This window comes from Dromiciops gliroides, chromosome 1, assembly GCF_019393635.1.
Source record: "Dromiciops gliroides isolate mDroGli1 chromosome 1, mDroGli1.pri, whole genome shotgun sequence".
Classification (NCBI taxonomy): domain Eukaryota; kingdom Metazoa; phylum Chordata; class Mammalia; order Microbiotheria; family Microbiotheriidae; genus Dromiciops; species Dromiciops gliroides.
Genome location: NC_057861.1, coordinates 760,651,531 through 760,678,245, shown reverse-complemented (window position 1 = coordinate 760,678,245; position 26,715 = coordinate 760,651,531). Strand labels below are relative to the sequence as shown.

The following is a 26,715-nucleotide window of genomic DNA, read 5'->3' as shown; positions in this document are numbered from 1 at the left end:
TTGTTCAGCCATTCCGAAACTGATGGGCATTCCCTCAATTTCCAATTCTTTGCCCCCTCCTATTTTCCCTGGTACAAAAGCCACTGGATCTGTTACAAAAACATGAGACTCTGTTGGTGGAGTTGTGAAAAGATCCGTCCATTTTGGAGAGCAATTTGGAACTATGTCCAAAGGGCTATAGAACTGTGCATACCCTTTGATCCAGCAATACCACTGGTAGGTTTTTATCCCAAAGACATCCCCCCAAAAGAGAAAAAGACCTATTTGTACAAAAATATTTCTAGCAGCTCTTTTTGTGGTGGCTGAGAATTGGAAATCAAAGGAATGCCCATCAATTGGGGAATGGCTAAACAAACTATGGTATATGGTGGTGATGGAATATTATTGTGCTTCAAGAAATGACAAGGGGAAAACATTTTTAAAAGTTTAAAAAAGAAATGACAAGGGTCTTAGTAGATAAAGCATTGACCCTGGATGCAGGAGTACCTGAGTTCAAATCTGGTCTCAGACATTTGACACTTACTAGCTGTGTGACCCTGGGCAAGTCACTTAATCCTCATTGCCCCATCAAAAAAATTAAACAAAAAAGAAATGACAAACAGGATGACTTCAGAAAGCCCTGAAAAGATTTGTATGAACTGGTGTATAGTGAAGTGAGTAGAACCAAGAGAACCTTGTGCACAGAGAAAGCCATATTGTTTGAGGAAGAATTGTGAATGACTTAACTATTCTCAACCATACAATGATCCAAGACAATCCCAAAGGACTAACAATGAAGCATATTATCCACCTCCAGAGAAAAAAATGGCTATTGATAGAACACAGACTGAAGCCTGCTATTTTTCACTTTCTTTCATTTGTTTCTTTTATTCGAGTTTTCTTGTACAGTAAAATGAGTAATATGGTGATATTTTACATAATCATACATGTATAGCCCATATCTGATTGCTTACCTCCTCAGGGAGGAGGGAGAGGACATAGGAAAGAGGGATAAACATTGGAACTCAAAACTATAAATAAGTTTATTTAAAAACAAAAACAATAGCCCGAGACTGCATCTGAAATGGGGTTGGCGATAGGCCAGGGGAGGCAGCATCGGGTCTTGATGCCCCAGGGCCCCTGGCACAAAAGCAGGCCCCTTTGGCCCAGCCACGCCTGGCAGTCTAAACCTGCAGTTCCTGCCCTTCCTCCCCAGGCCTGGGAGCCACCAGCATCAGGCACTCTAGGCCTGGATTTTCAGCCATTTTCATACCCTGGACCCCTTGGCAGTCGGGGCGGGGGAGCCATGGGCCTCTCCTCAGAATCATGTTTTTGAATGATCTCAGTTAGACGTTAATGACAATAAAGATTTTTTTCCTGGTCAAGTTCCCAGACCCTGAGATTTATCCACAGACCTGTTGAGGACTGTGGAGCCTGGCTTAGGTCCCCCTGCTCTGGAGTGATGGGGGAAGGCCGACGTATTAAGGCTGCCTCCTCTGATGGCATCTGACCAGAAAGCTGTTGCTGGGGATCACAGGATGCCAGGTTCATCTATGGGAGAGCAGGGCATGCTTTGGTCAGAGCTGGTGCCTCCGGGGACCGCCAGCAAGCGTGACAATGAGTTGGGCAGGGATGGTGTGTCTGAGAGAAGGACCTCTGTGCGCTGGCCTGGGTCGGTGTGCTTCCAGTCCCCAGGCTCTGGGGGAGGGGTGGGGTTCTCCTGTGTGAGGAGACCCCCTGGGGGGTAATGCCGACAGAGGCCCCTGGAGTCTGTCCTTAGGGCTGACACCTGAGGAGCTTTCTGTAGGCACCATAGAGCAAAAGGGCAGGGATGGGGGCAGGAGCCCAACTCCCAGAGCTCAGGGCAGGAGCTGGGTCAGTGTGGGCTGCCAGCTCTGTGATCACAGGCTCTGGTGCAGGGGCCTCCCCAGGCAGCTCGGTCCAGCTCTGTCACACAGGGTACCTGACGTGGCACCTGGGGATGGCTTCACCCAGGATTGTTGGCAGTGCCCTGGTCATGTGCAGACCACACCTAGGCAACCTGCAAGCAGGGATTCTAGCCCAAAGTCTGTCAGGTGAGGGATGGGGGCCAGTGTGGGTGTCTGAGGTGGACAGGAGGCAACAAGGGAGCAGAGGCAGATGGGGACCTGAGAAGGGAGGGGAGGGGCAGGATGGAGAAAAGCCCGGAGGCTTTTTGGGAAGAAGGGAGAAGGATCCAGGGAGTGCTCCCAGTCCCTGGCCAGCAGGGGCTGTGGGACACTGATGGGTGGGGAGGAGAGGACAGGGTACAGGAACAAGGCTTCTAAGGCCTCGTGACCTTTACGGTCAGAACAAGGAGTAAACAGGAGAACCCCCAGATGCCAACTTTCCCACAAGCTGATTCTCAACGTCTCCAGAAGGGGCAGGGCACAATGCCTGAGCCCCTCCTCTCACAGATGGGCAAGAGCAGCACTTGGATACAAGAAGGGCCTGCAACCCAGGCCCCACTGAGGGGCCCCGAGAGCCCCACACGGTCAGAAGCCACGCCCTTGGCGGGCAAGCTCCCGGAGCACAGGGACCGCTTGGGGCTCCTTCTTTGTAGACTTTCTCAGCCTGCCTGCTCCACTGCTGGCCGGCTGAGCCAGAGTCTTGCGGGCAGGGATCTGGATCTGACTCCTCCTGGCTCGGCTCTGCTGCCACCCCCCTCATCAGACACTGACACGGGCGCTTCTGATTCATGTAGTGACTCTGCCTCTCCCTGGACCTGCTTCTCATTCTCAGAATCTCTCCCTTCTTGGACCTGAACTCTAAAGAATGCTTCCTCCCTGACACCCCTCCCCTCCCCTGTCCCTCCCAGGACAGACTGTCCAGTAAGACTCGTTCCCTGGAAAGGTCCTGTCCCCTTCCATACATCGACGCCTTCCCGAAAACCCTAGGCATTCAAGGAACAGCCATGGAAGAGAGGGAGAAACTGGGCTGGAGGAAGGCATTCCTAGAGCCCCAGAAACCTGAGCGTGTGTGTGGGGAGTTTGGACACAGACTCGAAGATTCCAGAAAAGTGCATGGGATACAAACGGGAGGGGTGGCCCTGCAGAGGGCAGAACGGGCCGCCGGGACTTGACCCTTGTCTTCCTCTTCCAGGATGGAGAAGGGGCAGAACTGAATCCTAACTTGATATTCCCTCTGCTTCTGGCTGGGAGAAGGGGGTTTAGGGAGTGAGCTTTTCTCCACTCACCGCCCCTTCCATCCCTTCTCTCTCGGGTCTAATCAGCTACCCCCACGACAACAATTAGCTCTCCTCTTAGCTTAGGGACAATATGTTGGCACTCAGGCTCCTCTGCTTCTCTGGGAGTTTTTATCCAGTGAAAAATCAGTGTTGTGATCACAGTAGCTCAGAGCCCCCAGTTAGGAAAATCCCTAACATTCAGAAAGAGGTTTGGCTCTTGGCCCTGCCGTATGGGGGCCAGTCACCCTCATTGAAATGTATAATTATCTCTAAATATCCAGGAGCAGACTCCAGGCAGGCAGGGTGGCTCCCACTGGTGATTCCTGCTGCCAAAGAAGCTAGGCTGGCCAATCTCTTGAGCTTAAAAGTTCTCAGTTGAACTGGGCCAAGTCCACCAGATAGCCACATTATAGACAGCATCAATGTGGGAAACCCCTGCTAATGGGGGTTGCCTGGGAAGGGATGAGGTGGCTCTGATCCTAAACAGAGCAGGTCAAAGCTCCCTGCTGATCAGTGGGGAGCTTCAGGAAATGCCCATCTCATCTAGCCAGGGCAAAAGACCAAGAGAAAGGAAGGAAGGAAGGAAGGAAGGAAGGAAGGAAGGAAGGAAGGAAGGAAGGAAGGAAGGAAGGAAGGAAGGAAGGAAGGAAGGAAGGAAGGAAGGAAGGGAGGGAGGGAGGGAGGGAGGGAGGGAGGGAGGGAGGGAGGGAGGAAGGAAGGAAGGAAGGGAGGAAGGGAGGAAGGGAGGAAGGGAGGAAGGGAGGAAGGGAGGAAGGAATACTGGAAATGGGAGGAGGCACTGAGTGCTTCTCCTGGAGGCCAGGAAGCTCATGTCCTTGTGGCTCTGTGCCCCTCGAGCCTGGCACAGTGTGTGGTCAGTGTTAATGGGGTCGGATTGCATGAGCAAAGGAGGAACTTATGAATTGGACTTGACTTGAACAGGCCAAGATGGTTCCATCCCCAGAAGAGCAAGTGCAGGGACAGCTCAGGGCAGGAGGAAGGGTCCCCACCCCACACACACCCCTGGCCTCTGGGCATGTTCTGATCCAGGAGCTCTTGACTCCTCTTGCCTGGGAGCAGACTTTCCACCTCAGCTTCCCAGTCATTCCCAAACCAGGGTCTTACCTGCATGTATTTATATCCTCAGCACTTAGGGAAGCACCTGGCACCTAGTAAGGGCTTGACAAATGCATCTATCCATCCACCCACTAACCCACCTACTCACTCATTCATTCATTCACTCACTCACTCATTCATTCATTCATTCACTCACTCACTCACTCATTCATTCACTCACTCACTCACTCATTCATTCACTCATTCATTCATTCACTCACTCACTCATTCATTCATTCACTCACTTACTCATTCAGGCTAAGAGCAATGAATCAAAACTGAAAAATGGAAGCAGTTTTAGGCTCAAAGTTAGGACAAAACTGCTAACCATGGGAGGCATCCCAGAGTGGGCCAGGCTGCTTTGGGGAGGGGGTGACAGGCTCCTCTTCTCTGGACACCTTCCACCAGAGGCTGTGTGGCCACTTGTTAGGAAGGATGCTCACAGCTTGTTCCAGGCCTGGCTGGACAGGGCAGCCTCAGAAAACCTTTCCTCCTCAGAGATTCTGATTCTGTGGGGGTCACATTTTCCTCCGGCCATGCTTGCTGAGTGACTGCCAGATGCTGGCTCCTGGCTCCTGGCTCCCGGCCCAGACAGCTGCCTTGTTGGGCCTCTTACACGTCTCTCTCGGGATAGGGAAATGGTCCTGGAGGAGGGACAGCATGTTCTTGGACTGGCCCAGGCAGGGCCCCATTCCCTGCAAAATGCCTTTTTGGAGCACCAGCATTGAAGGGAAGTTATTAGGAAGCCACACCCTGGTCCCCCATTGTTGGGGAGGCCAGGACCCCATGCACACTGTGCCTGACAGGTGGCAGGGCCCAGAGACATCCATCCCTTCTCCTTCGGAGGACACAAAACAGGATAAGCCACCCAGGTCCTTCAGATCTGGCCTCTGGGGTCCTTGTCCCCAGGCAGCCAAAGCTCTTTTCCATCTGCTGCCTGCAAGGCGAGGCAGGGGCGGGGCTTCCGCCAGTATCCCCCTTCTTCAACCCCACCCACAACTGGAGTGCTTATGGATCTCCCAGCTTCTTCCCCTACCCTAGCCAAGGGTCAGGAAAGGATCTGATAAACTAATTCACGCTCAAGTGTTAATGACTGATAATGACTTCAGGAAGGGGGCCTGGGCTGTGCTCATGTGATCTTACATGTTTCCGCCATCTTTTCTCCTCCAAGGTTCATCTCAGACACATGAAGCCCTTCCTGGCTTCCCCAGTTGCCAGTGACACCCTCCCCCCAAAATATATTGTGATGCTCGCTTCGGCAGCACGTATACTAAAATTGGAACGATACAGAGAAGATTAGTATGGCCAAAATATATTGTGTCTGTCTGTCTGTCTGTCTCTCTCATCTCTGTCTCTATCTCTCTCATGTGTGTGTGTGTGTGTGTGTGTGTGTGTTGCACGCTCCTTGAGAGCAGGGGTTCTTTTGTTTCCCCAGTGACTGGTGAACAGTAAGTGCTTCGTAAGAAGCTTGTTGAGGCCAGGCAGCCTCTGGGACTCCTCTACTCCCAGCCGAGTGTTGAATCTTAGGCTCCAGCAGGGCTCATAGAAGGAGAGAGGACAGCTGGCCCAGGATCCCCAGAACCTTCCAGAAGACAGGTGTGGCCCCTTGGGGAAGGCCACTGACCATCGGGACTCACCCACCAGAGACCAGAGGGAGGGGACCTGAGAAGCCTTCACCACCCAGAGAGCTAAAGAAATGTGAAGAGAAGAGACCTAATTTAGGCAGGAGGGGAGCAGGACCGGTCCTTTGTTCCCCCAAACTGTCAGCGGGGGGAGTGGGCGGGGACTCGACCGAGGGGAAGGAAGGGAAGAGCCCCTTCACAGTTAGAACCTGACAATGATGGGAACGGGGTGTGGAATCACCACAGAGTCAGCAGCTCGAGGTTCAAATTCTGGGTAAAATGAGGGCGTTGGATGAGGTTTACCCCTTCCCCTTCTGAAGTTGTGACCCTGTGGCCTCTTGAGGGGTCTTCAAGCAAAGGCACAATGACCTGTCAGTGGTGGTTGTTGTTGTTTGTCCTTCTTTCTCCAAGAGGACCATGTCATCGGGATGATGTCATGACTTGTAGTGGGTTGGATTGAAGTGAGGGAGGGCTGGGCAAGGTCACCAGACTCACTCTCTCCTCCAGAGCCGTCTGGGTCCATCAGGACACCTGGAGGCAGCCCCAAATTTTTGAGGCAATCTGGGTTAAGTGATCTGCCCAGGGTCATACAGCTAGTAAGTGTCTGAGGTGAGATTTGAACCCAGGTCCTCCCAACTTCAGGGCCAGTGCCCCCTAGCTGCCCCATGCACCTGTCATGGAGACTGCAAAGTGGGGGGGACTGGCCCAGATGGCAGGGCCTCATGGTGTCAATCACTGAGGACCCAAGAAGACTTGGGTTGAGTCCCCTTCAGACATTCACTAGCTGTGTGAGCCTAAACAAGTCCCTGAGTGTGCTGCTCCCTCATGAGTGTCACACACACATGTGTGCACACACAGGCAAACTTGCACATGTGTACAGACACGTGCACACACCCCCAGGGGTGTTTCTCTCTCCACACTGAGAAGAACAAAGTTCTCCTGTGGCCTGCAGGATGGGGAGTTACAGGGAGGGGTGCCATCCCCCGCTTGTCTCTCCCCAGAGTTTTCTGGTTCCCACACTCTGGTTCAAGCCTTCCCAAGTTCTCCCCTGGTTGGACCCCAACATCAGCACCCAGTTAGTTCAGCAGCAGCCTGATCAGGAACCCCCACCATTCCCCCTTAGAAGAAGGGGTCACCTCAGGATGGGGAACTCACTCCCTTGTGAGACAGCCCTAGCCACTGAGATTTCCTCTGGGAGGTGTCTCCCGAGGTCTTCCCTTTAAGGTCCCCCATGTGTCCTGCTCTGCGGACCCTTCCCCAGCCCCCTTCCCCAGTAAGGTCTCACCAGCACACAGCCTGAGGTTTCAGGGGAAGTGGGGAGAGGAGACAGGGAGGAGGAGAAGCGCAGGGCCTCTGAGGCCACCTGCCCAGAGAAGACAGAGGTGGAGGAGCCTGCCACAGGCTGCCTCAGTCTCCCTTTGGGTGGGAGGGCACTTGACAAGAGCCAGGAGTCCACGGGTGTCCAGTATTCATACACCTTTATTTGCTTGTGTGATTCCAACTCCAATGAGACAGCAGCTGCCACACAGGCAGAGACGGGGCCCATCCACTGGACGTGAGGAAGAGAAGGAGAGGGGCAGCAAGGCACTGTGGTCAGGAAGCTGGTCTGGCTGGGGCCAGAGGTTTGGAATGCCCGGGGGCACCTGGCCAACTGACATGCCAGGGCTTCATCCCAAGAGTGGGCGACCTCGGCTCCTGGTCCCTGCCTGCCCCAAACACCCTGGGCACCTGGTCTCAATGGCCTCACCTGTCCAATGGACGGGATCACCCCTGTGATACAAGTGTGAAGAAGCAAAGGGAAAGACTGAAGCAGCTGGGATGCTGCCCCCCCCACTCCGGGGGTGTGGAGGCCTGGCTGCTTGTGGAGAGGTGGGCATGGAGGCGAAGGAGGGAGAGGGTGCACGGCCCCCTTGGAAGCCCAGCCTCTGCCCCCCGGGACCAGTGTCCACCTGATGGAGATCTTGGTCTCTGTGGGCTGTGTAGACCCTGCTGGAATGTTGGTGGGAAGGGAGCAGGGAGAGGGGCCTGCCTGAGGTGGGTTCCTGCCTGAAACTCCTGTGGAAGCAGCCCCAGAGGCCCTTGGGTCCCCTGGCCCAGCTTCCAGCAAACAGATGGGCAGGGGCAGGCGTACGGGCATGGGCTCGGGCAAGGGCATTCAGGCCTGGCCCAGGCAGAGTTAGTGACTCAGGCTGCCTGCACCCTGGGTGGGCAGAATGATCCTATGGTGAGCTTGGGCTGGTCTACACTGGCAAAAGGGGATGGAGGGAGGAAAAAGGGGATGGAGGGAGGAAAAGAGGAAGGAGGGAAGAAAAGGGGGATGGAGGGAGGAAAAAGGGGATGGAGGGAGGAAAAGAGGAAGGAGGGAAGAAAAGGGGGGTGGAAGGAGGAAAAAGGGGATGGAGGGAGGAAAAGAGGAAGGAGGGAGGAAAAGGGGGATGGAGGGAGGAAAAGAGGAAGGAGGGAAGAAAAGGGGGATGGAAGGAGGAAAAAGGGGATGGAGGGAGGAAAAGAGGAAGGAGGGAGGAAAAGGGGGATGGAAGGAGAAAAAAGGGGATGGAGGGAGGAAAAGGGGGATGGAGGGAGGAAAAAAGAGATGGAGGGAGGAAAAAGGGGATGGAGGGAGGAAAAGAGGAAGGAGGGAAGAAAAGGGGGATGGAAGGAGGAAAAAGGGGATGGAGGGAGGAAAAGAGGAAGGAGGGAGGAAAAGGGGGATGGAGGGAGGAAAAGAGGAAGGAGGGAGGAAAAGGGGGATGGAGGGAGGAAAAAGGAGATGGAGGGAGGAAAAAGGGGATGGAGGGAGGAAAAAGGAGATGGAGGGAGGAAAAAGGGGATGGAGGGAGGAAAAAGGGGATGGAGGGAGGAAAAAGGGGATGGAGGGAGGAAAAAGGGGACAGAGGGCTGGAAGCTCTTGCTTCATCAGCAAACCTCAAGGGGGAGAAATTGTCCATGTGACTAAAGAAAAATGATGCTTTGACAGGACGATTTCATAATGGCTTAACTGAGGGCCTCATAGATCATGTCGGGGATGGGAGGGCTGGGTGCATCTCCCGCCAAAGCCTTGGGTTGCAGACCCCTCCTCAAATCGACACTCTCCATGCTTACAAACCCGCCATTCGTGCTGAGACGCCTTGGAGGGCATCTTGTCCAGTGCACCCATTTCACAGAGGGGGAATCTGAGACCCCTGGAATGGTAGAATTTGGAGCAGGTGGTGGACTGGGGAGACAATTGTGGGCAGAAAGCTTTGCAGGGTCCCCTCCCATCACGTGATGTAGACGACTACCTCCGCTGTCTAGCCCTACCAGTAGAATCCACGGCCCCGGGGGACTCTCTGAGGGGCTCTCTTCCCTCTCTTGTGTCCCAATCTTGGGGAAACAAGCATTAACGTGCGGACCCCAGGCACCAGCTCAAGAAACAAGAGACCAGGAAAAGAGAAAGAAAGAAGCTGAGACGCCCCAGGAGGGCCCCGTGTCTCCAGGGCAGCCGGCTTAGAGCCTATAACGTGGGTTTCCCGTCCTCCCCCAGCCCCGCCCTCGCCCCCCTCCCGCCTGCCCGGCAAACCCGCCCCTCCCCCACTCTGCGCAGGCTGCCTCTACTTGGGCTTCATCTCCACCCTGGAGTTCAGGTCCTCAGCATCCAGATCATATTCCTCCACCTGCCCGCTGGTCCACACCTTCATGCGGTCGGTGAGCTCGCTGCTGCGAGGGGCCAGGATGAAGTCGTAGATGAGCGCAGCCAGGGCACCCCCAATGAAGGGCCCCACCCAGAAAATCTGGAAGAGGAGAAACACTTCAGAGAGGCAGCAGCTGCCCCCGTTTCACAGACCAGGACACCGAGGCCCAGACACCGGAAGTGCTGTGCCCAAGGACACTCACGGAAGGTGTAGGGGGGCAAGAAGGCGTAGGGTGTCCCCCTCACCCCGGGCCTGGCAGAGTCCACAGGGACGCTCACAGCAGACCCCGGCCGCTGCCCCCTCATCTGGCCTTTGAAGCCCCCCCTCCTCTTCTCCCCCCCCCCTTCTCCTCCTTGCTCACAGTCACCCAAGAAGCCTGTCTGCCCCGCCCCCGCCGCCCCACCGAGTGAGGCTGGCATGCCATGCACTCACCCAGTGGTGCTCAAAGTTGTTGGCGATGACCGCTGAGCCGAAGGACCGAGCGGGGTTGATGCCGCAGCCGGTGTAATCAATCTGTGGATCCGAGATTGTATGTGAGAGGGTGGAGACGGGCAGTGGGGTCCAAGGGAGAGGGGAAGGGAGGAGGAAGAAGACACAGAGAGTGGAGACGGTGGTGAGGGACAGAGGACTTAGGGAGATGCGGCGGGAAGGAGACCCTTGGGCCTCCCCACCGCCGGCTTACCGCGAGGAGGTGACCCAGGGCGACCGAGAGGCCGATCGCCAGCGGAGCAGAGCCGGTGATGTCGTGACGCCTGCGATCCGTGGTGGCCAGTACACACAACACCAGCTGCAAGGTGCCAATGATCTCGATGCCCAGCCCCTGGCCTGAATTGACTCCCTTGGCGAGCTGTGGGAGAGAGAAGACAGGGCAGAGCTGCCTGATGAGCGGGTCCTGAAGCCGGGGGAGCCTGTCGCCCCTCCTCCTCTTGGGAGTCACCCCCATTGCCGCCCAATATCCCCTGAAGTTCGCAGGCTGCCCCAGCACCATTTAGTCCAGCCTTGATCCCCAACACGTCATGCCCCGCCCCAGCCAGGTTGCCCGAGGTACCGAGCGTGTGTGGGCAGAGAAGCAGCCTCCCACAGGGCGGTTCCCTTCCCCTGGCCCCCAACTAGGCTCCTGGCATCAGCCCCCAATGGGGCTGCTCCAAATGCGTCCTCTTTTGACAAGCCCCAAGTGAGGCTACATCCCTTGGGCCTCTGGCCTGGCTTCCTGCTTCACTCGGCTCTCTGAGACTGTGGGCAAAGTGCTCCTGAGCCTCAGTTTACTCTTCTGCATGTAAGCGATGGCCCAATCGTCCACTAAGGATTTTTCCAACCCTAATTCTATTCTTAAAAAAGACGCCTCCCTCTGAGGCAGCCTCTTGTGCCGCCCACTCTGTCCTCGGCCTCCTGACTTCGGCCTTGCCTGCTAGTCACTCTCTCCAATGCCTGGCTAACCACCGAGTCCCAGAATTTCCACTCCTCACCCTCCTCACGACTGGGGGCTACCTGATGTCTGGCCTCCCCCTCCCTCAGCCTGAGATTGGACTCCTCCTCTTGCTTCTCCCTCTTTCCTGAGCTCCCGCCTGTTTCTCCAAGGCATCTCTAAGCACTTGTCTGGTGGGCACCTTCAGCCCCCTGAGCTTGGCCTGTGCCAAGCCTCTTCTGACCTATTTCTGCTGGCCACTACTCACCTGCTGTCCCAGCCTGGAAACTTTGGTACTCCCAAACATTGCTGGGGGATACTCAGCTGGCAGTTCCCCCTCTGCACCCCACCCCATGCTGGCCCGGGGCCTGGAGATGCCTCCCCCATCTCTGCCTCCTCCTCTGGGAAGCCGGCTCTGGGCTTGTCTGCCCTTCAGACCCACAAAGCTGGGCCTTTGCCCGCAGCCTCACACTTCTACACCTTCTGGTGTCCTCCCAGAAGAGAGGTGAGGTGTGAGCTCAGCTTTGGACCTTCCCTGGCACTGAGCCTCGGCAGAAGGACCTTGCTGAAGAAGTTTCTGCTGGTCTTTGACTAGGTCTCGGAGCAGGCTGGGGTTCTCTTGCTCCATCTCCTTGGTGCCAAGCATCTTGCTCACAGCCCATCCAGGCTGGGGAGCAGCCAGGGGAGAGGGACCAGAGCCCCAGCCCTCTGTGTCCTGGCGAGGCTTCGGTGAGCACGGCCATCTCCTGACTGAGTCCTCACCTGGCCTTGTAGGAGGGAAGCTGCAGGCCCTGAGGCCCAGGCTTCTCACCTAGCCATGAACTAACTCACCTGGGACTTTGGGGCTGGTTCAGCCTTGGACTAGGGGACTAGGGGGCGCTGTGGTGCACAGAGCTCCAGGATTGGAATCAAGAAGACTCATCTCCCTGAGTTCAAACTCAGCCTTCAACACTTAATAGCTGGGTGACCCTGGGCAAGTCCCTTCACCCTGCCTACCTCAGTTTCCTCATCTGTAAAATGAGCTGGAGAAGGAAATGGCAAAGCAGGGTCTCTGCCAAGAACAGCCCAGAGGGGGTCACAGTCAGCTGCGACTGAACAATACATCCTAGGCTGGCTGGCGAGAGGCCCAAGAGCCCTCCAGTGGGCAGGAGGGAGGGGCTCTGTCCAGAGCCAAATGCACATCGCTTCTGATAAAGCTGGCGTCTCGGGCTGGGGAGTGGAAGGGGTATCTGGAGCCAGCAGAGAAGCCTGGGAGCCCAGAGGGAGAGAGGAGGCTGAGCTCATCTGGGTGGGGACAGCTCAGAATCCATGGGGGGGTGGGGGGGGCGAGGGGGGGTTCAGTCCGCAGAGGGGAGGGGCTGGAGGTGGACTGCAGACCGAGGGGCGGGGACAAGCAAGGTGCCGGTGAGGCAAACTGAAGTCTAATGGGGCCAGGGAGCTGTCCACACCCCCCACCCATTTCTAGGGGCTCCAGCGCCAGCCAACGCCGGCCCTTCCCACCTTCCCGGTATGATATTTCCCATATAAATATGGGAAAGTTAAAGGGGGAGATTAATGCTCTGTATACCCAACTTGGCTCTCACACCGGGCAGGTGCTGTCTCTTACATCTCTCTATTCCATTCCTGACTCTCGGTGTTCTCTAGTGGGTTTTGTGTTTGTCTCTGTTCTGTTCTCCATGTTCTCTCATTGTTTCTGTCTCTGTCTGTCTCTTTGTCTCTCCCTTTCTATCTCTGCCTGTCTCTGTCTCCCTCCTCTCTGTTGTCTCTCTCTCGGCTCCCCAGTCTCTGTTCTGCTCCGAGACATATAGGAAGTGGAGTCTGGCTGGCACTCGCTCCGTCCTAGTTACTTTTAGAAACATGAATCATGGAAAGCAGGAGGGAAAGTTTAGCTGCTGTGAGCTCATTAGGGCCGGTCCCCTGTGGCAAGGCCGGACCCCTCCCAGCTGGAGCTAGCTCCATCCTGGCCCAGGCCGGGCCCATTCCCAGAGACAAGTGGAGACACCCCCACCTGGAATGAGGAGAAGGAGTGGGGCAGAGAGCCGGCCCTCCCATGCAGGAGCTGAGCGGTCCCTCGAACCCCCCTGGTCTTGGTGGTCCCAGAAGCAGCCGCCTGCTTTCCCCCATTGCTCGGCCGGCCTTGTTTTGGCCCCTGGGCTCTGGGACGGGTCAGTCACCTCTCCTAACTTAGAGTCACCTTCCCACACAATTCTCTTCCCCTCTTTGTTGGGCGGCCGTGACTCATATCCCTGTCATTCATCAGACCCCGGGATGGGGCAGGCTCTGCCTTCCTCCTCTGGGGCCAGGGCCCAGGCACAGGATCTGCCCCACTACCCAAGCTCCCTCCCTCACCCCTCAGTTAGCAGAGCTTCCCTCTGGAGCAAAGAAGCGCCGGCTGAGGGGATGGAGCTCAGAGCAGGGGCGGGGCCCCCTGGGCTTGATAGAGTAGAGATAGGGAGCCCAGAACGGTCCTAGAGTAGGTGTGTCCCCAAAGCCCGACTGGTGCCCAGAAGGCAGCCCCGCCCCCACCTCCGCTAGCTTTGTTATTTGCAGTTTAACCCCCGAGGTGGGGGCTTTCTGCCGCCGCCTTTCTATCCTCTTTCCCTAGAAATGGCTCCGTTATCGGCCTGCCTGGAGCCTCTCTGTCCCTTGACAATGGCCAATGGCCCCAGTCGGAAGCAACATGACCTTGGTTCTGGAACCTCAAGACTCCAGCCCCCTCTGCTTCTGGCCCAGCGGCGCCCCTCCAGCCGCCTCCCGCACCCATGCCCCACCCGCACTGCGGCCGGCGGCAATGCCCCTCCGTACCCTGCCTCGTAGCGCACTGAATTCTTAGCCATCCTTAAAACCCACTTCAACGACCCCTCCTCCAGGAAGCCTCCCCTGAGCTCCGAGCTTGGGAGATTCTTCCTGGGGCAGTGGTAGAAGACCTCCCCGGAGTTCTTCCGTTCTGTTGGGGAGAATCATGGGGAAGGGTGGGCACGGCTGCTCCGAGCAGGGTTCACGTGGCAGGAGGATACCCAGACGCTGCCTACGCCGCAAAGGGGCAAGTTTGGCCTGGGCGGGTATGGGAGGGAGCCTCCTCCAGCTTGGGCCAAAGTCTGCGGAGGGACCGCAGCCGGATAACGCCTCAACGGAGAGCCCAGCCCCCAGGGTTCACTTTCAGATTAGGGGCACGCAGGTGGAAGGGCAGGAGCGTAATTCCAGGTCTCTGATTGGCTGGCGTGTTGGGGGGGGTGATCAGGGAGTTGCAGACCCATCTCCAGCGATGGGGTCCGGAGGAGCCTGCTGTTTGGCTAGTGGTCTGACAACTCGGGGTCCAGCGCCCCATTGTCCGTTCTAGTGGGAAGAAGGGGAGCAGGGCAAGGCCTAGAATTGAGGCGCCCGAGTGATTCCTAACCTGAGTGGTTAGTGAGGCACTCTCTGGAGTCACCGCCCTGTCCCCACTGTGGGTCAGCCGCACCAAGCACCCTTCTAGGGCGGTGCAGGAGCCTCGCCCACCAGGCAAACAGCACTCTCCTGCCCTGTGCGGCCGGCCCGCTGGGGCTACCCCAGAACCACAGGCTGCCTCGGGTTTTGGCAAACCACCTCCCAACGGGGATGCGTCTAAATCCTGTCTGGTTCCGAGGCTTGTGTGGCCTGGGGGACGACGACGAGAAGGCACTTGTAGCTGCGGGGCCTGACTTGGTCCTCACAGGAGGCTGTTGGGGCAGATACTGCTTATCCCAATTTGACAGAAGGGGAAGGGGAAGGGGAGAGCCAGGGAAGGGGTCACCTCCTTTGAGGTCACACCGATGAGCCGGTCCCAGAGAGGAGGGGCGAGGAGGCTGGGAACCTGGCCACTCCGGGGTAGAGGAGAGTCGGGAGGCATCTGGCATCGGCCCTGGCTCTCTGGGCTGCTTTGAGGTGCCACTATTTTCCTCGACACTCAGAGGGTGGGGCGGGCATCGGCCCTGGGGCCCAGGGTGAGAAGCATGGGGCAGTGCCAAACTCTGCAAGGCTCCGTTCTCCAGGACAGAGAAAATGCCCGGGGTAAACTGTGCCCTCCCCACCTGAATTTCCAGGGAGAAGAGAACTGCTTGGCACTGAGTGCTCCATAACTGTGAGATGCCCAATGTTAGGAGGCCTTGCCTCCCACCCACGGGGCTGAGTGGACAAGGAGCTAGCTTGCCCCCGCCCCTTTCCCCTAAACTCTGCCCTGTGCACCAGGAGCCGGCCAAGCCAGCCTGGGGGTGGGGGGAGTATTTCTGACTGGAGCTGACCTGAATGAGCAAACTGGGCAGGGCACCAAGGGCCCCCTCATGCCCACTGGCCACACTTCCTCCCTGGGCACCAGCCCCACTGTCCTGGAGGGTGATGGGGCAGGTCAGATCCAGCCTGAGTTAGGAATGTGCGTGTTACCTGACCATATGTATGACATGCGTATGTGCGTGTTGTCTACTTTCTGAGTGCACTGGCCATTGCCTCCGTTGGGCACACACGTGTGCAAGTGGGGGTGATGTGACCCTGACCCTCTGCTCTGTCTCCAGCCCCTCTCTCCCCTACATTCTCCTCTTTTCCCTCTCCCAGCCCCCTCCTCTCAAAAGCCAGCCCTCCCTCCCCCACTACTTTCCAGCCATTGCAGCATCCCCAGCTGAGACCTCTGTTCTTCCAGAACATCTCCAGGGACAGGGAGCTCACTACCTCCCTGGGTCAGTGGAGATGGGAGAGTTAACATGAGAAAGACCCAAGGCTCCAAAGCTTGAGAAGAGTCGGGTCCGAGCTGACTGGAGTGTTGTTTGTGGCATCAAGGGAGTGGGGAGGAGCATTGATAAACTGGGAGGAGGCAGGGCTCGGAGACCCTCAGCACCTCAGGCCTGCACTATTGCCATAATCTGCTGGGGAGGGGGCGGGGTCCATCCTTCTCCATTCAGGCACTAAGGTCCCATCACGTCACGCCTCCTACTTAATAAATGTCTGTGGCTCCCTATTACCTCCAGGAGGCTCTGCCTGGCATTCAAAGCCCTTCACAAGCTCCTGGCATCTCCAGCCTCCTTCGAGACTTCTACTGGCTTTCCCAGCCCCCCAGCGTCCTTCCCTCTGAGGTTTGCTGCAGTTTATCTTGTGTGTCACCTGGTTGTCTACATGTTGTCTCCCCCATTCCCCATTAGACGACAAGCTCGCTAAGGGCAGGGACTCTATGTTCCCTTTCTTTGCACACTCAGCCCCTAGCGCACAGCGTTCCAGAGACAGGAGATGCTCAATCACAGCTTGCTGATTCCTGCTGAATCTGGAGTTAGAACTTGGGTTCAAATCTCTCCTGGCCTTGGGAAGTCACGTCACCTTCCTCAGCCTCAGTTTCCCCATCTATAAAAGAGACTGGACTAGATGACCTCCGTGGTCAGATGCCAATGCCAGGATTTCGTGATACTCTAATATTTCCAAGCCTGAGAGATTCCTGTCTGGGGAAGGGAGTCAAAGGGGACAGTGGCTTCAGCCCCCCCCTCTCCCTGCCTGGGCTGGCAATGGGCTCAGGCATGGGATGGGGGGGGGGTGGTCAGCCTGCCTGGGAGGGGCTGCTGTTGCCTTGGCCACTGGCTGTGTTTGGGCTCGAAGAGCCTGGGATATGTAATTAGTGTTTCCAATCAGAAACAGATGGGGAAAAAATGAGGAACAGACGACATTTTGTGGTAAAGGCTCATTTATGATGGAAAAAATGTGGAGCCATTCCCCCCCCCCAGGGGCCCACACTTCCCCAGCCTCTGACTCCTTCAGTGCTAGTCTACCCAGATCAATCTACGAGCAGGCTCTCCCTCCTCTCCTTTTCCCTCCTCCCCTCCCCTCCTTCCTTCCTTTCTCTCCTCTTCTTTCTTCCTTCCCTCCTCTCCTCTCTTCTCCCCTTCTCTACTCCCTTCCCCTCTCCTCTCCTCTTTTCTTCCCTCCCTTTTTCTTCTCCTCTTTTTCTCTCCTCTCCCCTTCTCTCCTCTCTTCTCCTCTACTCTTTTCTTCCCTCCCTTTCTCTTCTCTTCTCCTCTCTTTTTCTCTCCTCCTCTCCCCTCCTCTCTTCTCTTTTCTCCTCTTCTCTCCTCTTTTCTTCTCTCCCTCTCTTTCTCCTTTCCTCTCCTCTCTTTTCCTCTCCTCTCCTCTCTTCTCCCATCATTACCATTATGGGTCACCATCCCAGACCAATCACTAAAGAGCTCTTGGGTCACCTCAGGGCCAAAGAGGAGAAGAATAAGTTTGTCAGCTCACATTTTTTTCCCTCTTCCCTCCTTTACACATTCAGTTCGGGGACTGCCCTGGCCAGTTACTCTGGTGGCTTCGGCTTCAGCTGGGCATGCAGCACGCCTTCCAAGAGAGCAAGCCTTGGACAAGGAAGTCTGTCCTGAATGGCAGCCCCAGCCTCGTGCCCATGTTCTTGGAAGGCACCAGCAGCTCTGCCCATGCCCGTCTGGCTCCAATGGGCCTTGACTCCTGCCTTCCTCAGGGCCCTGGCCATCACCCAGTCATACAGCCTGTGTGTCTGGAGCTGCCACCCAGGAGAGGGGAGTGGCCTTGGGCCTGGGCAACTGCCAACTTTCTGGGCCCCAATTCTGTTCTTGGTGCCCTCCATGGAACACAGAAACAGCCAATGGCTCCAGTGCCTGCCAACCACCCCCATGGCAGGAGGGCTTTGACATGTGCTTGAACACACACACACACACACACACTCTCTCTCTCTCTCTCTCTCTCTCTCTCTCTCTCTCTCTCTCTCTCTCTCTCTCTCTCTCTCTCGCACACACACACTCTCTCACACACACTCACACATTCACTCATACACTGCCTTCTATTGTTATCAGATATGCTCCTCAAAACAACCCCTGTCGGCTCAATAGAGGAGGAAGCCACTAGGTGCTTAATTAATGCTTGTTGCCAGAGGTGTCAGTGGATTGTTAATGGCTGAGCTGTTGGGTGTGTCAAGGGAGGACATAAGAACACCTGGAATTCATAACTCTTCTTCAAAGTACTTCCATAGCTCTCATTGGCTAATAGCATCCCCACTTTAGAGATGGGAAGACTGAGGTCAGATAGTCACACAAATCTTTTTTTTTTTTTTTGGTGGGGCAATAAGGGTTAAGTGACTTGCCCAGGGTCACACAGCCAGTGTCAAGTGTCTGAGGTCAGATTTGAACTCAGGTCCTCCTGAATTCAGGGCTGGTGCTTTTTCCACTGTCTACCTAGCTGCCCAGTCACACAAGTCTTAATGGGAAAGTGTGCACTAGAATCCAATCTCAGCTGGGGTGTGGCCCACAATTCCTTGCTGTCTTCTGCCCTTGACCTCCCTTGATTCATTTGAAAATGAATCTCGCTCAGACCAGGACAGATGGAAGGATCATGGACTCTGGGAGGGGCACCTTTGAAGTTGGCTTGTCTACCCTTGACCCCCACTGGAGTTTGGTCCTTAGAGCCAAAGTGAGGCCTCCAGATGTGTGGCATGTGGCCCCGGCCACCACCCCTGCAGGGGTGTTGGCTCTTCCATGACTCATTGGGGAGAAAGTTCCCCCCACTCTTCCCCCCACCTCCTGACTCACTCAAACCACTTCCTACTGCTTCCTTCTGTAATTTTTCTGGAAATTGCCAGCTCGGTGCCCGAGGGGCAGATGGGGCTCTGAGGGGGGTTCCTCCAGACAACCGGAGATTCTGATGGGTGCTAGGCTCCCCCACCTTCTTCCCCCTCCCACCTGCCCAAGTTCTTCCAGCCCCAATGGACTCCTTCCCCAAGAGGAGACTGGAGCCCCAGGGAGGGCAGAATCTGTCCGTGGGATGGCTCTGACTGCCTCAGTGTCACAGAGGAAGCTGGCGATGGAGATAGCCCCACCGGGCCCAGCCCAGGGGGCTCTGCTCCAATTGCCTTTTGCAAACACATATTTCTAAGAACAGAAAATTCCATTCTCTGTGGCCTGAAGGGCTTTCGCTTGTGAGAAGTCACAACCAATATCACCGGCTCCCAGAGACCCAGAGACCCAGAGATGCTATTTCCAAGGAAGCCTCGTGCTCCCGGACCCTGGCTTTGCTGGGAAGGTCCCCTGGCCCTCAACCTACCCCTGGACGACTCACCCTTCACCTGCCACGAGAGCACCCTGCAGCTCCCAGATCCCACTTTTAAAAGCCATCCGGCCTAGGCCAGGATCAAGCCCTGACCACGGAAGGATCGTGGGCTTAGAGGGGAAAGGGACCACAGAGGTCAGCCAGTGTCATTTTATAGATGGCAAAACCGAGGTCCCCATAGGTCCGAGTCAGGCAGGTGGCAGACGGCTGAGCCCAGATTCCAACCCTGGTGTTTTTCCATTGTCGGGTCACAAGGCCCCCAACCATGAGGGAATGAATTTCTCAGATGCCTTCCTCCAGCTCGGGAGGAGAGAGCCAAGGCAAGGCTACAGGAGGCTCCTTCCAGGGGAAAAGGATGTAGCCACTGGAGCTGGGTGGGGCCGACCCCACCCACTCGGCCTCCCCAGAGGCCCATGCCAACACTCCTGTTCTATAGATGAGACCACTGAGGCTCAGGGCAATGAAGGGGCTGTCCAAGATGGAGAGTCAGGAGGGACTTCAGGCCACCGTCCCCTTGTCTTAGAGTGGGGGAGGCCAAGGCTTGGGGACACCACCCTGGGGGAAGTGTCAGAGGCAGAATCAGACCTGTGACTGCAAAAACCAGGTCCTCTTCCCCATTAAACAGCTATAGGGGCACTGCAGTGCTCAGAGTGCCAAGCCTGGATTCAGGAAGCCCCAAATTCAAATTTAGCTGTGTGGCCTTGGGTAAGTCACTTCACCACTCCCTGCCTCAGTTTTCTCATCTGAAAAATGGGAATAGTAATAATAATGATAGCACTTACCTCCCAGGCTTGTGAAGACCAAATGAGATCATATTTGTAAAGCAATGAGCACAATGGCTGGTACGCTGTAGGTGCTCTGGAAATGTCAGCTATCACTACCACCATCACCAGCGCTGCCTCCTGCTTCAGACATTGCCTCAAGCTCCCCAGTGCTCTGGACAAACGGCTCACTTGTGTTTGAGTCTCGAGGTCCAGCCTGACCCCAGACCCCCGGAGGGGCCTAATCTATCAATCCTGGCCACGTGACTGGTAGGTTGATTGATCGATTAGAATCAGGCTTGGAGATTAAGAGCTGGAAGGAACTATGGCAGTGATCTTTCTGCAGAGCTGTTGGTCCACTAGCATTTATGAAGTGCCTACTAACTGCCAGGCCCTGCATTAAGTAATCGCTGAGGATACAAAGGAGGGCCAAATTGGTCCCTCCGCCCTCAAAGTCCAACAGGGGAGGCAACATGCAAACAACATCCAAACAAGCTACCAAGAGGCCCCCTGAGCAGAGGGAAGGCCCAGTTGAGAGGGGAAATCAGGAAGGCTTCTCGTGGGAGTTGGGATTGTGGAATTTGGGGTGAAACCCGGAGGGGGGTATAGGGACTTGAGAAATGAAGTGATTATGGCCTCCTATGTGCTGCTGAGACAGGGAGGCCCAGTCAGGGCTCAGGGGACCCAGGGCCTTCCTCCCCTCTGGGACCCTGCCTCTCCTAGGAGACGAAGCCAAGGTATATGGGAAACTGGACGGCCATGGGGCTGACTCCAGCCTGGGGAGAAGCCAGCCCTGCCCTACAGTGTTCTGTGTCCTGGGGGCCGGGGGAGCATCTTCTCTCCCACTACAAAGAAATGAGCTTGGTCTCTTTTTTCCTTTCCCCAGAGGGGATCCGTCAGTCAATCAACAAGCCTTTCTCAGGCTCCTAGTGGGGCTAAGCCTGTGATGGGGTGGCTCTAAGAACCAGGGATCTGGGTGAGTCATCCCCATGGACTTGGATCTTGTCTCTCTTACCACCCTTGAGAGAAGGATCCTCTCAGCCCCTGTCGTGTGAGCCAGAGGGGGCCACAGAAGTGTGTGTGTGTGTGTGTGTGTGTGTGTGTAGGGGGTGTCACTGATGTTCACAGGACCCTCTGGGCTAGGGACAAGCGGGGAGCCCTGGGACCTTTGAGGAGGAGACCAAACATGAGCTAAGCCTTGAAGGAGCAGTGGGATGGGATAGATGCAAGAGTAGGGAGGGTTCTCCAGGCGGAGGGAAGGCTGGGAGGCCAGTGTACGGGCTAGAGCAATGCAGTCGGGCCGTGACCAGCCCTTATGGGCCAGGCAGGGCGCAGGGGAACTGGCCCCTCAGCAGGGATAGGAGCACCTCTGGGCCTCTCTTCCCCAGGCAGCCCAGCCGCCCTTCCTCTCTCATCACACTGGCTCCCTACTGCCCGGCCATTTGGTCCCAAGACCTTGCTTCCAGAAGCTTCCTTAGCTCCTGAAAGTTGGGAGCAAGTCCAGACAATCTACTGACCCAGCCCTGGGCCCCCTGGGCTGCTCTCATCTGCTTGGCCTCCAAGTGCCCAGGGAAGCGTGGACAGGGAAGATAGCTAGAAATGGCGCCTCCTCCCTAGATGTCCCTGTGATGGACCATCTGGCCACTCGGCTGACCCACCCAGCTGCCCCTTCTTCTCCCCTTCCCTGCAAAGCACCCAGGCATGCAGGGCTGGTGGCCGGGAGAGATTGAAATGAGGCTAAGGGACCTGGGAAATGACCTGCGGGTAGAGGCCGAGGGGGCAGCCGCCTTGTGTGTCCAGAGCCTGGGCCCATCTGGGATCTCCAGGGAGTAAAGGGGGAGAGGTGCAGCCGGGAGCCAGTAGGGGACACTCGCCCCTCAGGGAAGGCTGGCAAGGGTCATTGGAGGTGCCCTTGTGCCAAGAGAGGATGGGGCTGTGGCTACAAGAAGACCGTCCAGGGCATCCCCTGGTCTCTTCAGCCTAGCTCCAGGAAGCCTAGAGATCACCCTGCCCAAGAAGAGGAAACTGAGGCGGCCCAGGGAGGGGAGAGAGACTAGCCCAAGATGGCTCAGGCTGGTTTTTTCAGGGCCTTTTCCATGAGCCTGGCTAGATAACGCCCCCCCTCCCCCACCCCATCAGCCCCACCCCGCCCGGCCCCACCCTCCTTCCTGGCCTCCCAGAAGAGCTCTGCCCTGCAGAGGCTGCTGGGGCACAATTGTGCCCCCCTCACTTCACTGACCTCATGGACAGAGCTCAGGAACGGCCCCTCTGCCTCACGTCCCTGGACACCAGCTGTGGGCTCTCTGAGTGAGGGATGGCATTCTCTCCCATCGGGCCTGACCCTAACCCTGACTCTTCCCAGCCTTGTGGGAGTGCTCCTGCTCCACCAGCCATGCCACGAACAGCCAGAGTGGGACCCAGAGCCTGAGAACTGGCCTTGACACCCAGCCCTATGGCGCTGGCCGGGGGCTTTCCTAGGCTGGGACTCAGTTTCCTCATTTGTCAAAGGAGGGGTTAGACAAGGCAACCGGCAGGGTCCCTTCCAGTGCCTCATGGACAGAGGACGGGGTGCACAGAGCGGGGTCTACCCAAGGCCACAGGGTAGGTTACCTCGCCCCGGCGGTCCAGCGGCCTGCCTCTGGCCTGGAGGTGGACCCCACATTCCGACTAAAGTCCAAACTCCAGCTAACGGGGCCTTGGCTAATCTTCAAGCCTGGGCCAGAAGGAGGGCGTTTGCTTAATAACTGCGCTCAGCGAGGTGTTGGCCGCGGGTGCCCGCTGGGTTTGATTAACAAGCCTTCAGGCTCTCTTTGTTTCCCCTCCCTGGCCCTAGGCCAGGGCTTCCTCGGAGGCTCGACACACTCACTCACACGCACACACCTGTCTCAGTCACCATCTGGAAACATTCTGAGGCTCCCCGGCTCGTTAACTGAAGAATCCCCACCTCTCCCATGGCCCCCCCACATCCCCATGTTGGGGCCTCAGCTCCCAGGAGAGCCTCCTGCTTCTCTCTCTCTTCTCTGGTCTCTGGTCCTCCCTGGGAGGCGCCACAATCCAGTGTAACGAGGGATGGATCTGGGCCAGGTGGGAGGACCCCAGGTCATATTCCAGCTCTGAGGCTCACAGCCTGTGTGACCTTGGACAAGTCACTGCTTCCCTGGATTTCTTCATCTACAAGAGGAGGGCTAGCTCTACTGGCCTCCTCCATCCTATCATCTTTTAGTCCCTGCACTGTACCTCCTGACTCCCTATCTGCTCCCCAGATCACTTCTGACTCATCCCTCCCCTGCCAGGATGTGGCTTGGCTATGGGGGGCAGGGGGATGGGCCTTTCTAGAGTCTGCCGCTCTCTGCCCTGGTGTACCAGGAGGAAAGCTGGCTATTCCCCATGTCACCAGTTGGCTTGGCTTTGGGGCACTCTGGGAGACCCCAAATTAAAGCCCCAAAAGCACGCAAACAGCCTGTGGGGTTACCCCTCCCTTCATGATGGCTCTGGACTTTGGGGGAGGACCTTAGAGGGATGCCCGTACCTTGGGGGAGGAGGGGAATCATCCTCGGACCCAGGGCGCCTCTCGAGTCAGGCCAGGTCCTGTAATGGGATTTCAGTGACAGCTTTTTGGCGCTTGTGGCTTGTGTGTGCCACACTTCACTGCCCTCTGGGGGGCCCAGGGGCAGCCTCTAGCCTAGGAGGGGGGCTGGAGGGACCCGCCCACTGTCCCCCACCCGCCACCACCACCTCAAGTGAAGCCTCGGGGCGCTCCGGGGGCATTCCTCTCCTCGTCTGGGGAGTCTCTCAGGCTCTGCTCGCTGAGCCTGCTTAAAGCTAGACGTGCCACCTCGCTGGCCCATGCCACTCCTAGTCGGGGGAGCCAGGGGCTGATGCTCCATTCCCAACAGGGGCACAGCTCCCCCAGTCCACCTCCCTGTCCTCCTCACGAGAACATCCCCAACGCCAAACCTGAACCCAACTCTCCTTCAAATTCAGACCCTAGTCCTCAGGCAGCAAGCAGAAGTTTGGAACCTCTGCCCAGAGAAAGCCCAGGTGACGAGGTAGGGGGAGGGCGCACACCTGACAATCCCAAGGTCAGCATCCCTCTGGCCTGCCCCTGCCCCACCCCTCCGATACACAGAGCTTCGGAATAGAAGGGGGAAAGGCTGAGTTCAGACAGGTTAATGGTTCTCAAAATCCCCAGCGGTTGGACCCAGTTTGGCCAGATGGTGTTTTTCTCCTCCAGTCTCTGTGTGTGGGTGGGTGTGTGTGTGCACTGTGGACCTTTTATGGCCAGGGGCTCAGCAACACCAGGGAAGTAAGACACCCCATTCCCCTCATCTCCCCCATGGTATCTGAGTGTGGCCAATTCCCCAGTGAGCTGCCAGCGGTGGAGGGAGCCGTGAGCCACTGAAGAGTCCAAGACAAGTGGAGCCCACCCCACTTTGCCGTCTGAGCCCTACCATTGCCTCCGATTACCCCCTTCTGCAAGACCAGATCCTGGCACAGGGCTCTGGCCAACTGGCTAGTGTATCCTGCACCCAAGCCGGCTCTTAAAGCAAGAACCCGGACTGTGGACAGCACTGGAGGAAGGCTTCGGTCTGTCTGGTGACCACCTCTGGGCCTTTCTCACCAACGTGAGCCTCGGGTGTCAGGGAGGGCGTCCGGACCCACCTGACCTCACAAGCCCACAGGGCCCCCACTTACCCCATTGAGCCCCAGGGTGTTGCCAGGGAGACCGGAGGTGATGCCCGAGAGGATTGCCGTGGCCACAATAGCCCCCACAGACTGAGCGATGATGTACAGGAGTGCCCGAAGGATGCTGATCTGGCAGCTGAGCAGGAGGCCCAGGGTGACGGCCGGGTTGAGGTGGGCACCGCTGATGTGGCCCACGCTCTGTGCCAGCGTGGCGATGCTGAGGCCGAAAGCCAAGGAGACCTTCACGTTGTCCTGGATGGCCCCGGAGGTCTTGTTGCCCTCCACCGGGTAGTTGTAGCCCAGGGCCGATCCAATACTGATGAACACGAAGAGGATCATGGCCAAGAACTCGGCCACCACTGCCCTCCAAAAAATCTTCTTCTTAAGCTCGCTGGCCATGGTGCCCGTGACGACCACCTGTCCTGCTCGGTCCTGCCCTGCCCTGCCTCAGTGGCCACAGCCGCTTGGCACACCGTCCTTGCCTCAGAGCCTGAGCAGAGAGCTCTGGAGAGCAGCCCGCCTTCTGGGGATATTTATAGGGCCCTTGGGGGGCGGGCAGGGGGAGGAGGAGGAGGAGGGAGAGGGTGTAGCACACAAGGAGGAAGGCTTGGCTTTCCTTGGGGGCCGGCCGGTCGGTGGGAGGAGGAGGAGGCAGGAGGAGAGATGGATGGAGAGTGAGCTCTGTCTGAGTGAGTGCCAACTGTGGGGTTTTTTTCCTTCCTTCTCCTTCTCCCCTCCCTCCCCAGCCAGACCAGGGAGGGCTCCCTAGCTGCTGGGGCCGGCCCGGCTGGGGCTGGGGCTGGGGCTGGCAGCTCTAATAGGCTTTCTGAAATTCTCATAAACGGCCTCTTGGTGCAGGCTAAAGAATTCTAGCACACCTCCCTCCCAGAGCTCCTTCCTCCGTGCCAGCCCCCCCCCCCCGCCCCCGATGGAGCCCCGGGAGCAGGGCTGGGCCAGGCCTTGGCAGCAGGATGTCCTCTGCCCTTGGGGGGTGGGCAGGGTGAACCCTGCTCCCCGCTGCCCCGTTACTTGGAGGGAGGCCCAGCAACAGGGCTTCTTGGACAGGCCAGGCTGCTAGGGGTGCCGGGGAGGCGGGGATGAGGAGAAGGCTGGGCTGTGCTGAGGCCTTTGCCCAAGGCAGGGGCCAGATCTCTCCCCAAGCCCCCAGGGCAGAAATCAGGCCATGGCCCCTCCCCTCTCCTGGCCTGGCCTCCCCTTCCCCCCAGCTTGGAACAGGGCTGGCCAAGCCTGGCTGAGGGCACAGAGAACTGAAGAAGTCGCCCCCCCCCTCACCCTCACCCCCCCCACCTCCACCCTCACACACCTGCCTGGTGGCCAAGCCCATGACCACAAACAAGGGGCTGTCCCACCACCCAAAGGCGGCTGCTGCAGGCCCACCCTCCAGGCACACTGGATGAAATGCACTTGTCCTGTTTCCTGCCCAGAGAAAGGCAGCCCATTCTGCCTTCTCCAGGGAGACTGTCTGGACAGAGGACTCTGGCTGGGGCTGGGGCTGAGACTGGGCGGAGAGAAGAGAAAGGGGAGGGAGGAAGAGAGAAGACAAAGAGGAGGGGGAGGGAGAGGAGGCCAGGAGGGGTGAGGAAAGGGGAGGGAGGGGAGAAAAATTAAAGAGCAGCTGGGCGGTGCAGGGGAGAGAGTGCCAGGGCTGGAGTCAAGAGGACTTGAGTTCAAATCCAGCTTCAGACACTTACTAGCTGTGGGACCCTGGGCAAGTCACTGCACCCAGTCTGCCTCGGTTTCCTCAATTATGAAATGAGCTGGAGAAGGAGACGACAATGCAATCCAGTTTTTCTGCCAAGAAAACTCCCAATGGGGTCAGGAAGAGTCGGGCATGACTGAATACAGCTGAACACCACTGGCTAGGCTTGTTGTGAGGACTTAGCCCAGTGTCTGGCACATGGTTGGTGCTATGTGAGTATTAGCTGTTGTTATTAAAGAGAAGAAAGAGATAGAGGCAAATGGAAGAGAAATGGAAATGAGAGGAGGGAGGGGAGAGAAAAACATGGGTGGGAGAAGGAGGTGTAGCCATTCCTGGGCATGGGGCTGGCTGGGGTGGGGGTGGGGTGGCAGCCTCCTGTGGACAAAGAGGAAGCTTCTATCAGAGCAATCTTGGCCATCTGGAGACTCATCTCCAAATCCCTACAAGAGGTGGGTGTTGTCAGCACTTTTTGATGTGGGCAGTGCC

General features: G+C 57.1%; 1 protein-coding gene across 1 annotated transcript; it reads right to left on the bottom strand.

The window, feature by feature from the left end:
- Positions 1 to 9,486: 9,486 nt before the first annotated feature.
- On the bottom strand, positions 9,487 to 25,103 carry AQP1 (aquaporin 1 (Colton blood group)). Its single transcript, XM_043976308.1, has 4 exons — positions 24,519 to 25,103; positions 10,276 to 10,440; positions 10,026 to 10,106; positions 9,487 to 9,692 (listed from the first exon to the last, which is right to left on the bottom strand). Exons 1-4 carry the CDS (start codon positions 24,906 to 24,908, stop codon positions 9,513 to 9,515), a joined length of 816 nt encoding a protein of 271 aa, XP_043832243.1. The 5' UTR covers positions 24,909 to 25,103; the 3' UTR covers positions 9,487 to 9,512.
- Positions 25,104 to 26,715: the final 1,612 nt, after the last annotated feature.